Source organism: Cariama cristata, unplaced genomic scaffold (genome assembly GCF_000690535.1).
Source record: "Cariama cristata isolate BGI_N322 unplaced genomic scaffold, ASM69053v1 scaffold9512, whole genome shotgun sequence".
NCBI lineage: Eukaryota > Metazoa > Chordata > Aves > Cariamiformes > Cariamidae > Cariama > Cariama cristata.
This window is the reverse complement of record NW_009602093.1, coordinates 37,842-50,780: the sequence shown is the minus strand read 5'-3', so window position 1 is coordinate 50,780 and position 12,939 is coordinate 37,842. Positions and strand designations below refer to the sequence as shown.

Below are 12,939 nucleotides of genomic sequence, written 5' to 3'. Positions count from 1 at the left end.
TGATTCTGTGTTAGTAAAAAAAGACAAAATTTATCTGGAACACTAAATTTCCATATTTTTTATGCCAAAGAAGAGCCATAACGTAGCTGGGTTTTATGATTTGCACAGGAAAAATGTTTTCACTGTCAAAATTCTTGTACCTCAATAACTTTACTACTCAGTATTTACTCTTTGGTGCTGGGTGATTAAAGCTGAAGTCAGAGGTTTCTTTCCAACTCTGCCTCTCTTAAAGGCTTTCCTGCAGTATGGACTGGAGAAACATTTTAATGCAGGATTAATTTTATCCATAATAATGTTCCCATTGATATCTATTTCAGTAACACTAATATTTTTTTTCTTCAATATCTGAACAAAATTGGTAATGTAAGAGTTAATTGACCTCTATCTTTCTCTCTAAATTATGCATGTGTAAGTGTCATACGTTATAGGTATGTTTATAGGGTAAAACAACATTTAAAGTCTTAATCTTTTGCCATAGAATAAGCTTTAATAGTGCAACATGCTGTCATGTGATGGCTTTATTTGCAGAAATATTGACAATATTGACTCCTTTTCTGGAGTGATAAGATTTTTTTATGTTTGAAATAAGCATATTTTCTCCAAGCAGATATAGCGGACATTCTCCCATGAAAAGTTCAGACTCTTTATTCCATACTGTGTTTTGTATTATGAAACCAGTACCTACATTTATCTTAAATCACTCCTGAATTGATATAAGAACTTCTCGGGAAGAGAGGGGAGCGTGGGTGGGTGGTGGGTTTTTTTTGAGTTAGCACATTTGTTTGTTTTACTTTTTAATGAGTTATGCGTGTTTTTTGGCAATGTAAATAAGACATGTCAAGGAATTAATGTTTCAGCTAGTTAGAAAACGCATGTGTTACCAATGAATGTGTCTGCTGTTGATGCAGAGACAGCATGGAAGTCCCTGGATTTCAGAAGCGTGCAGCACTCCGTGTGTTATGTTCTGAATCGTGTTGTAAGGAGCTCATAAGGCACTGCAAGAGCTGCCTAGTGTCCTGGGAGGGATGGATCGCTCCGCTCCTGTCGGCCGACATGGGCTGTAAGCCCTGGTTACCATCACCTGAGTTTCCCAAGCATTAACCCTCCGTCTCCTTGAAGGAAAAGGCAGCAGAGCATCCTGGAGAGAAGCGTCCTCCCAGGCACCAGTTGAATCATATTAATATGGCAATTAGCGTTTTTCCAAAATTACTGGTGAATGTTCTTGTTTCTTCTCAGTAATGTGCGCCGTACCAGGCATCCTGATGTTGCAAACTCATTTTTAATTTAGCACTTTGTCATCTTTAATCCTGTGAAACATGGCACAATTTTGAATCCTCCTTTGGTAGTAAGAAAAGCAAAAATCAAACTAAACCATCTCCATCTCTGGAGGTTCCCGGCCGCTTCCAACTTGGCTCTTGGCTTTCCCATGTAAAGGGTGCACCTCGGATGAGGAGCTGGCTGCCGTGCAACGCGATGGAGGTTTTCAAAGCTGAACTGAAGGCAGATGTGCATAGACGGCCTTCTCTGGTCTCCCTGCTCTCCCTTTGATTACACCGGAATAGCAGTTCGATGAAACAATGGTTTTCTCCTAGGCTTTTCAAGGCAGCAAAAGATAGGAAAAGCCTAATTTGGATTAAGTTTTCAAAGTGTTATTCTTACATAAAGAAAAATATTCTCAGTTCCCCAACTTCTATTTCATTCCAGATGATTTTTTTTCACCTTTATAATCGTGAATTAATATCTTGTCCTGCAGAAATGGTGCATTTCGCCACTTTTGAAACTATGCCCTTGTATGCCGGTTTGCAGGATACGCCCGTTAGAAAAAGTGCAGGTGTAATGCGATGCTGCAGCCATTTAATTTGTTCTACTTGGAACACATCTGATGCTTTGTTAAAGCAATCTGCTGCTTTCCTGAGATATTTTTAATCCATTCTTTTGCACGCTACACTTTCTGTAGCTGCTTGTGATGTTTCATTTCTTTTTTGCGCTCAAGGATGTTTTACTTATGTTTTCGTATTGAAATGTAAGCAGACATATTAGTCATTAATTAGTTTTATATTTCCTCTGAGTCCCATCAATTATTTAGCAAGTAGTGACAATAAATAGGTATTGATTCATAATAGCTTGGTTTTAAATTGAGCAAAAGGGAATATAAAGGTTTACTGGCGATCCATACAAATGAGGTCCTTGCTTGAAGACTAAGATGAACCTACCCCAGTGAGGTGAGCATCCCAAACCCACCAAAGACTCCCCATCTCTACTGCTAAGTTTTATTAAAATGTAAAACTAGGATTTATTTTTCTGTAGTTTGTTTAATTACAGAAAACTCAAGCACGAAGTTGAGTCAGATTGAGTGGGAAATGGTTTATTGCTTTTTTTATTCTAGCAATTGCAGGGCTGAACCAAATGGGGGAATGGAAATCCTTGTAAGAATTGTAACGCAGAATAGAAACAAGGTGTTCGGTGAATCCGCGGGGTGTTTTCATTGATAGACAGTATTTCTGGTTTGGTTTGTAAATCAAAGTGTGTGCGTGCAGCGGGGGAAGGCCGTGTTGCTTGCGATCTCAGACTATAACCGTGTTAATATCCTTTTTCCTCATGTTCAGCTTCATCAGATCCTCACAGTACAAAGCATTAGAAAAGACAGATATTGCTTTTCTCCTAACACTTTAGTACCTTCCCATGGGGAAGATTAGCGTAACTCTAGATAAGGATTGAGTAGCACAAATAATAGCAGTAGTGCACATCTCTTCCTCTGAAAGAGGCAGCAATCACAGACCCCCACTCCCCCTTGCACATAAACGCTTGCTCAGAAAACATAATTTTTTATGTTTTAAGATGTTTTCAGCTCAGTCCTGCATAGCACACGTTGCGCTGATAGGTTTTGAAGTCAGGCGAGTGCTCTTGGTCTTCCGCCGCTGGTACGTACAAATGACAAATGCTGGGCAGCAAGACTGGATTCACAGCGCTGTTCGTGCCCGTCCGGGCCCAGGGGTTGTGCTCGTCGGCGTCTGTCCTTTTGGTCCTTTTGTGGGGAATATAGACAGACAAAGCAACGAAACGGCCAACGAAATGCTACTTAATGGAAGCACAGGGGTTAGGCACCTAGGTGTTGTAGGTAGTGTAAATTATATTAGTGACTGCAGGAGTTGTACCTGGAGAAAAATCACCATGTGGAAAAGTAAAATATTAAAGAACAACTGTAATACTGACCTTTTGATGCTTTTCTTCCCCTAAAGAAAGTAAAATGAAACTCTGTGATCGATCTCCTTGATTGCAGAACAGCTGATAAATTACCTCTGTCTGTCAGAAAAAAAAAAATAAAAAAATCTTTGAGTCCTTTAGGAATTTTATAAAACCTCCCCAAATACCCTACTGAACATAGTGTAGCTCAGATGTTTTGAGAGTTGCAGAGCAGATGAAGCCTCCTGTCCACCACATCTGTCCTGTACGGCCCCTGTGCCCTGATCTTGTCTTTTCCCAGACCACCGTAGACCCTGCAGATCCTGTTCATCACCTGGATTTAACCTGGATGTGATTTCTCTTCACTTTTCCACCATCTCCTAAATCATTATGGTTTAATTTCTCTATATGGGTTATGGTTGAAGGTTTTATTTTGAATACTTCTGTTTCATGAAGTTTAAAATTTCACGCTTTCCTAATGCCTGAGTTAAGTGCCGCTTAATTTCTTGGTGCCAACCGAGAACATTTGGTTTCTGAGGAGTTTTTGCTGATCCGGAGCTGATGAAGCATCAGTCGCCCCCAGCCATTGTGATCAGGGTAAAGTGCTTCCCAGGAGCACTTGCCTTGATTTTAGCCTGTAGCAATAATTTGTAGCATATCCTGTATTTTTAGTTAATTATCTAGAATTACATCAGATCCTACAATTACGTAATGATACGTAAACCTAATTTGTTAAAGACGTAACAAGTAAATATTTGGAAATATGGATAAGAGTGGTTATCCAAAGTAAGTTACATTTTTGTTAATAGTAGTGAATAATTTTACTGTTGTGTACTGAATTTCTTCTAAAATTAATACCATCCTGTGCTTTAGGGCATGATTTCCTAGCAGAATATGCTGATATCGTTGGAACTTCACCTCTATGATAATTTCAAAATAAGATCCCATAAATAATGGAAAGCAGAAGATGATGGAAATGCAGCGTGGCTTTCAGATGTAAATCTGGGAGTGTCTGTCAAACTGATTCAACTGAGTGCTGGCAGTTACTACTGCTTTACCTACTGCTGTTTCTTCGGACGATAGCTTTCCTCTAAAATTAGATTAAATTTGGCTACAGAGAACATTTGACATGCTTTTTGGTTTTTTTGCTTATCTTGCTTAGCAACTCAGGTTGACCAAGCACCTTAAGGCTGACCTGTGTGTGTGTTTGTGAGGCACGGTTCCTTCCCGAGCTGTCCCCTCCCTGGAGGATGTCGGTATTGAAAAGGATATTACAGGTTACTGGTTCGATATTAGTTTAAACTCTGAAAGTCATATGCACACCTGCAAAAGTCGGCTTGATAGGAGGGTGGGAAATGGAAATGGTGTTTTCCTGTTATACTTTCTTTGTATAGAAAGTTAAGAAGTTGAATAGAATTTTAGTGCCAAAGAAAAGAAGGCTTCATCTAAGTCTGATGTTTCTTCTCCACGCGAGGGATTTCTTCCTGAGAAATGATGGGGAAGGCAAAGCGTGGAGCTCACTCGGGACAGCCACGGGAGGTGGGTGTGCCGTGGTGGGATTCCCAGCAGCACTCACCTCTGCTGCCCTTTGTCGGTGGTGAAGTGGTGGTGGATCGGTCGGAGAGCGAATGCTGCATCTCAGAGGCTTCAAGAGTACTTTTAAGACTTGCAAGTTCCTTATTCCTGCACTTACGAAGTAGATTTGAAGTCACCTCTAGCTTGGACGTACTCTGTCAGCGGTGCTGATGTGCTCGGGTCGTGAGCTGTATGATGGGTGCTCGTGGCCGATGCACAGCCATCATTGCTGATCCCTCATTTGGTCTCCTGTGTCTGCGACGTGCTGCCGTGTCGGTGTCCTCCCACTTCTGTTTCTTCTTTCCTGGATGCGTACTTCTAGCACCAACAGATAAATAAATTGCTTGACTAGCTATAGCAAGTCTTGAAAGCACCATATAGTCTTTCAATTTAAATAAGAATACATTGAACAGAAGGGATTTCTAACTGATTTCCCCTCTGCTTGATTTTTTTTTTTTTTTTTTTCCTCTTCATGACCTGTATTTCTGATTTGTGGCCCACGCACCACTCCTGACGGCCAGCGGGATGCTGCTGGCTCGGGTCGCGTGTATAGGCTTGCAGGCGGAACGGTGCCACCAGACACGGTGCCAATTGGACTGCGACGTGATGTGACATCTTCTCCCTTCAGGAGAACCGTGCCATCAGTGCCCTGCCTGCCGTAGGGATGGTGGATCCGGTGCAGGAGATAGGTCCTGTCCACCAGCTGGTCTCTCTGCAGACCCCTGCCACCTTGTTCCCCCTTCCCTGCTTTACGACAGCAGACGTGTGATTTTATAATAGTGTTAACGAGGATGTGAGTTGTGTTGCGGGCTGAGCCCGAGGTCTGCAGGACCTTGTGGGGCGTGGGAGAGAGGGAGCAATGGGGTTCCTCAGGATGAAGAAGAACGTGTCCTTTCTGGTGAAATCACCTCTAGATCACATCAGTAAAATAACCATGCTCATCCAAGTTACTTCTCTCAGAAAAGTACTGGAAAACACCAACAAGATGCTTTGGAAAAAATGGTTTGTATAAATGTAAACTCATTTCTTTATCATTTTGGAACATGAAGAAATCAAGGAGTTCAGTGGAACTGCCTTTCCGGATCGATAAATTATCTGAGAATAAAAAATGTAATTTTCCAAGCATTTCAATTTGCTAAATTAATTATTTAATGCTTGTAAAGATCTATGGTGTAGTAGCTGCCCAGGAATTCACATACTGCTGTACCGTAATTCCCGCAAATGGCTATTGATAAAAAGGAAATCGTGACAACTGGAGAAGGATCTCTGATCTATACTTTGCAGCTTTACAAAAACTCTGCTTTGATCATCTATTCTCTTAACAATTCCAGGTGTTGTTAAGGTGGATTACGGCGATGTATCCGTCAGAAAAGCACTAAGAGAAAATCTGAAGTGTAAACCCTTCTCATGGTACTTGGAAAACATCTATCCCGACTCCCAGATTCCCCGGCGCTATTACTCGCTTGGTGAGGTACGAAACATCTCCTTTGGCTAAATTAAAACAATAAGTATGCTGTGCGAATGCAGGAATTGCTAATAAGATGAAGTGGTTTTGGAGAAAGGAGCAAAGCGTTTGTGTGCAGTCCCTGTATCTTTCTTATCTTTCCCTTTGAGCAGGTTATATTTTCTCTAAATCTTTCATAAGGGGGCACTGCTATTCTGAATGTGTATCTTCACCACTAAAAATTTATCTGTTAGAGTATTGGAGAAGTGAGGTTTGTGACTAGTATTTTGAAATAATTAAGTAATACGCAGCAGTTGAAGGCAACTTTCCATCATCACATATCACTTACAAGTAGAATAGAAAAAGCTTTTTTTTTTCTTTTTTTCTTTTAAAGAAATGTGTGTGTTCGTTGATGCTGCGTTTTGCTGCAAGGCTGCCTGGAACCGAGTATCACAGGCATTCCTAATGACCTGATGGTTCTAGTGCCACCAAGAAGTGACATCTCTTTAAAATTCAGATAATTCACTGTTAAAAATATTCTATTGAGTTGTACCTACACTGACTTTTAAAAGCTCTTGTATGGTTTGATTTAAAGATAGCTACCGATAGAAGAGCAATGAAACGAGCAAATGGGTTTCTTACATCCAGCAAAGTAAGTTACTGTTGAAACTTGCAATTGTAGTGAAAAATAAAAGCCACAGTAGGATTTCCAGTTTAACTGTGACAAAATAAAATGAAACATGGTTTTACAGCAAGGAAAGAACTCATCTAACAAGTGTCAAATAATAAGGTTTTGTATGGTATTGTCAGACTGGAAAATAAAAGTATGAGAAAGTAATAAAATAGTTATTAAAACACCTTATTTTTACCAACACGGCCTCAGTTTCTATGGAAACTGTGGTTCAGGCAGGCTCTATGAATTAAAACTCATACCTGACTATTACAGCTGCCGACCGCCAGTTGAGCAGTAAAGTGGCGTTTTAGACCTAAAGCTCAGGTACCGTCATCAGCAGTAATGGACAATTTTTAAAACATCAGAAGCGTATTTGTCAGTCATTTTCCTCTCTTTCAGCAGAGATTTTGGTCTCAGGTAGGACAAACCATCTGACTTGCGGGTGGAGCAGGCATCGTTAGTCCACAAATGGTCCGTAATGTGCCCAGCTGCTCTGCGAGATGCTCGGTACCTTGAGGTGGCCCGGTCGGGAGGTGCCCGTGCTTCAGCTCTGCTCACAACCAAGAGAAAATGGTGCTGAGCAGCACGCCGGTGGGAGCCGTGGGTTTGCCGGCTGCTAGGAATCGCGTTTGGTAATAAATCCGAGAAAATCATTCTCTAGTACAGTGCAATCTAAATGTAATGAGTGTTCAGCAGTGGGCCTCAAGTTATGTTGTGTGAGTGCATATTTTGTTCTTTTGTAGTATAAACAGTGATAAAAAGAGTGAATCCTTTTGACAGATTTGGGATAATCATCCTTAATTTACCTCCTGCACGATAGTGCAGGCGTGACTTGAAATCGGGCAATGTTGATGCGTGGTTCACTTGCACCGCCCAGCATGTTACAAATAATAATCAGTATTATATTACATTTCAATTTGGATTTTATTTGGCTGTTGCACAACTAATTGATATGTATCTGTTGCTTTTATAAATGAAGTGCACAGTTTGCTAATGAAATTTCTAAAGTGTGAAGTTGTACAGAACTGAAGTAGTTTATGAAGTGCATTCATTGTTCAGTTAACAGGCAGATCCTGAAGATTGCCAAACCTTGATTTGCAACTAGATTTTCCATTCCGTTAGAACACAACTTATATACAGTGACTGTATGAGATTTGAGTTTCCTGCATGGATGAAAATCTGCCTCAGAATGGGCATAGAATGTGCAAAATGTGGTGATTACTTGAACGTTCTTTTTTACATTTTAATCCTGTAACATTGAAAGTGAACACAAAGTAAATGCGAGACAAGAATTATTTTGTAAACCCGAGACATAATATTCAAAGGTGAGTTTTAAAGTCACTTTTCATTTTAGTCCTCTATTTTAATGAATCAAGGGTTTGCAAAAAAAAAATAAATCACCATTTTTGTGGAAATACTTGAAACTCTATTTCTACAAAAAGGTGATTTAAGAAAAAAGGCTGAGGTTATCATTTGAGCTAATCACTGGGATACGGTTTTGGGACTGCAGTAGCTTTGGTGGTCTGCGGAGCGGCCCGTGCCGGAGAAGGGGGAAGCAGGAAAGGGAGGAGGGGGCTCGTCCCCCCTGCTGCCGGCCGTGCTGCGGCTGGTCCCAGGCCACCACAGAAAGCCACGTACATGTAGCCACGTCAAGCCATTTACCTTCACTGGGGTCTAAAGAAAGGCCGTTTGATTTAAACGCAGATGGAAAGTGGTGGATAACAGTGGTCTGGTTATTGACGGGCCCCTGAGGTCCGAACCCCAGGTCAGTGGCTGTGCTGTGGGAGCGGGCAGCCTTTCTCCTGGCTTCGGCAGCTCTTGGAGGATTAAGCAATTAAGAGCAGGAGCCTCTGGGAGCAACGCAAAGTGGTGCCATTTCTTTCTGCGTGATTAACAACGCTAGAGCAGATTAAGAAGCGACCGCCTGAGCTTTGCTCAGCCACTCTTCCCCAGCGCCGTTAATCAGCTTGCACAATCTCCTTTACCTTGGGATGCTGAGTGAAGCCCGCTCTGGTGGTGCTGGTTTCCTGATGACGACCGTGCCTCTTGAGCCTCTGAAGGTGACGGCTAAGAGTTGTGCTAAATGCCACCAAAGTATTTCAAAATAGAGAGTTTCACAGGTCCTACCGAAGGCACGAGAGCCGGCGGTGCGTTTTTGCTTTGCGCATGTTGGTAAGAGAATCCCCCCATGCTGTTGAGAGCGAGGAGGAGGAGGGGGAGCTGGGTTTGTACAACCGTGCTAACAGAAATACGAGGAGGTTTAGGAAAAAAAGTGTTGCATGCACGTACTGGGGTTTGTACAGGCTGAATGCACACACCATCGTGGAGACTGCAGCATGGGAGAGCTTCAGGGGGAACTGCAGCGTCTCCTGCTTCGCCTCTCGTACGACACTGAAATTGGTCGGTTGTCTTTATGCTCAGCCGTTTTGTTGGATAAATGTGTATTCTAAAAATACGTTGTGGGGAGCGATGCTCTGGTACTTAACCCGCTGCTCCTCCTTGCCGCTTGCTCTGATGGTCTTTTGTTGGAATTGCACGCGCTGAGCATCGCTGGAAGGAACGCGTTGTGTCGTGTATTGTATCGCGGGCGCCGTGCTTGTCACCCTGCCTTCTTCCCAGCTGCATTGCACTCAGGTGATGTGGAAATGGCTTGTTTCAGCAGAGATGTTCACTAAGTGTCCTTGTTCTTCTCTGAGGGCGGATAGGTTCTGAGGGGAAAGTTCTATTGAAAAACTTTTTAAAAGCATGTAATTAGTCACAAAGCTGCCCAGCAGTCCCTGCTCGGAAAGCGTCAGACGTCAGACGCTGTTCGTGCTCAGCCTTTCTCTCCTGGGGCAGAGTCAGCCCTGCTGGAAGAAAGTAAAAGTGTGTGTCTTGGGCAAGCCATTAGTTTTGCATTGTTTAGAAGTAAAAGCGTATTATATTTGTGAAACAAAACAACGCAAGGCATTGAATGAGATTTTCCTGGAACGCTGTTCATACTTACACTTAATATGTAATTTAAAATCTCATTCTACTCTTTGTAATTATTTTCATTTTCTTCTGGAGGTGTGACATATTTACGAATTGCAAGTTAAAATATAGTCATATAGTTGAATGCACAGATAATGTACTTTCTCCAACAGCGATGTACTTTTTTCTGCACAAATATGGCATTTACAGGCATTTTTTTCAAGGAACATTTCATCTTCTTCTTTCTTCAGATCAGGAACGTTGAAACCAACCAGTGTTTAGACAACATGGGCCGCAAGGAAAATGAAAAAGTGGGCATTTTCAACTGCCACGGCATGGGAGGAAATCAGGTAAAATAAGGGGAGGGGGGAAAAAAAGACAAAAGAAAAAAAAGTATTATTTGTACAAGAATTACTTCAGTCTGCTGCTGTGTAAGCACAGGCGCAGCGGCTATCAGGAAAAACTGATGAGGATTCAGGCAGAGCGGTGCAGGCGCTGCAGCTTCGCCCGTCAGGATCCCCGTCCTGCTGCAGGAGATGGGGGGGCTGGTTTGCGTACGGGGGGTTTTTTTTTTTGGGTACGGCGGGGCCCTGCACCCTGAGTACCCTCTGGTTTAGTCCTGGCACAAACGGGATGCCCTCGGTAGTCCTCAGCTAATGCAGCTCAAACGTAGACGTCTTGGTTGACTATAAAAACCAATCGCAGCGGTTAGCAAACGTGTTAATGGAAGTTCCAAAATGTTTGAGATTTTGGGCTTAAGAGTTTTAGAATTACTCAGAAATCCGTTTTTGCGAGTAACAGCTGCAAATTTTGAGAACATAGTGGTACATATCCATAGGTTCAGTGAAGTATCTGAGTGAATATATTGAATATGTTTTAGAGTGCAGAGAAATGCATTTAAAGTTCCAGATACTAACATTAGCAAATTTGATCATGAATTTTAATTTATTTTTTGACGTTGGGGGAAAAAAATCTCTTTTAAAATGAAAGGGGTAAGAATCTACCTGACTTGTGGCAGAATTCATCTATTTCTAAAATATGTGCATGAAAAATAAACGTGCAGAATATTCATGCAAGCTGAGGTTTTTTTCTTTAGTGGAAATACATATGGTGGGGGCGTGGGGTGTTTCATTTCTGTCTTGGGTATATTTGAAAGGGAGTGAAAAGGTAAATGGCAATCATTGAGCTCATTGTACCGCTGATGACTGTACCTGCTCTCTGTATAAATAACAGTAAACTTTGCATATTCTAGTGCCTCGGATTCAAATTAGCAGAGCTGATTCATTCAGGTTTAGTTGGGTTCCACGAGGTAAGCCGATAATTAGGGGGCTTACACCCCGGGAGGCTGTAGCGTACGGCTGCAGGTCGGGGTGCATGCGACACTAGGCGAGATGGGGCTGCCTGCAGCGGGGTGCCGGCCTGGCACGGCCGGGAGGTCCCGGCAGCACTGGCACTGCTGCCACCTGCTCCTGTACACCATGCGTGGTGGGAACGGGGGGGATGCTCCTGTACAGTCTCTGGTTTCCCCTTCGCTGATTTGACCTGGAAGTTCATCAGAACTTGTGGCCATCTCCTCCTTTTCCTTGCACCTTTCTGATGGTAGCCTTGCTTCTCTACTTTTTGGTTTGCATTATCTTTGGAAAATCTTTCTCCTCTTCTTCCCCTTAATTCTGACGGCTCTCTCAACTTAAAGACTCAGGTCCCTTCATTCAGCTTCTGAGTAGCCCAGAGCAGAGGGCTGTTCTTGCCTTCACCCATTGCAGTTAAAATCCCCGGAGATCCCACAGTAGGACCTTAAGTTTGTGCTGGCATCTCTCCCCAGGAAGGTCCTTTGACCATATACCTACTGGGTAATGCTTGGTGAAGGTGGCTTTTCCTAGTGCCACATCTGCTAAAAAAAAGATGAGAAGATGCAGGACCTTACAGCAAATGCCCGTTTTTCTTTCAGAGGTAAGGTTGTCCATCGTATTTATCCCAAACTTCTCTTTCTAAATTTGACTTAGGAGATAGAGGTGCTAGCGTTTTAATAAGATTACATATGATCAAGGTTGAAGATTCTCTTTACACCATGGGTGTTTGGCGTGTTTTCCCATTCTTCCCATACGTGGTGGGAAGACCCCTCTCTTTTTGCTGAAAGAGGAGGAAAATCCTCGACAACTGTCACGTCTCCAAATCCTCAGTTCCTCTGAGGTACCTGGGGCGAGGTTAGGAGGAGTGTAAGGCTCTGAGACAGACAGATGCATTGTAAATATGTATATGGACCATATATCCTGTAGAAACCCTAATTGCTAATAAATATAACCGTTCTTTCTGAGCCTTCCTAAGCCAATATATTTCAAATCTAAAGAGATTTTGACTCCAGTCTCCTTTATACCTCTCACATGGGTCAGAAACCACAGATAAATCTGTCGTGGGCACCTGCAGGACGAAGGGACGCTGCATGGACAAGGAGCAACCTCCATCATCTGGTGGAGGTTTTGGTAGGAATACCTGACCTACATGCAGAACCTTATTCATCCTTTAGGGCTCGTACACAACTCCCGTTAAAAGTTACCTTTATTAAATTCTGTTCTAATGAGAAATTAGAGCTGAGCTAAGACATGTAAATGCTGGGGGCAGGGGATTGTATGGTTACAGAAATAGCTGAGGAACAAAACTACTTCAGAATGAAAATGAAGCAAAAATAATACCTAGCTCATTAGAGCCGAGCAAGATGCATGGGCGCGATCCAACTTGAGGCAGGGGCAAATATCTCATAGCTGTCAAAGTGGTTTAAAGGACTTCAGGGTAACGAGATTCTAAAAATATGAATTTCTTTTAAAAAATGAAGAAAAATGAAGTATGTTAACTGAGGGTCTTCATGTGAGAATTGTTTTCAGAGTATAAAACTGGGGAGGATTTCTTGTTATGTTGGCCTGGGTATTCCAGATTATCCTAACTCGGTTAGGACTTGGTGACTATTAATGATCTCTAAAATAAATGCTATGGATCTCTTAATGGGGTTAAATGCAATCTTAGAACCATTTTCTTCGCTCTTACAGCAAAGGGAATATATATAGGGAAAAAATGCAAAGCCTGTCCTCAGATGAGCTCTGGCGGGGCTACAGGTTTA

The 12,939-nt window shown here is 42.3% G+C and overlaps 1 protein-coding gene across 1 annotated transcript in view; it reads left to right on the top strand.

Annotated features, from left to right (window-relative positions):
* Positions 1 to 6,089: 6,089 nt before the first annotated feature.
* The window catches only part of LOC104157302 (polypeptide N-acetylgalactosaminyltransferase 13), a gene marked incomplete at its 5' end in the record, with an annotated part of 28,374 nt that continues 21,524 nt past the window's right edge, over positions 6,090 to 12,939 (top strand). The window contains 2 exons of the mRNA XM_009694588.1: positions 6,090 to 6,229; positions 10,079 to 10,177. Coding sequence (XP_009692890.1) covers positions 6,090 to 6,229; positions 10,079 to 10,177 — 239 coding nt within the window. The remainder of the gene's footprint in view (positions 6,230 to 10,078; positions 10,178 to 12,939) is intronic.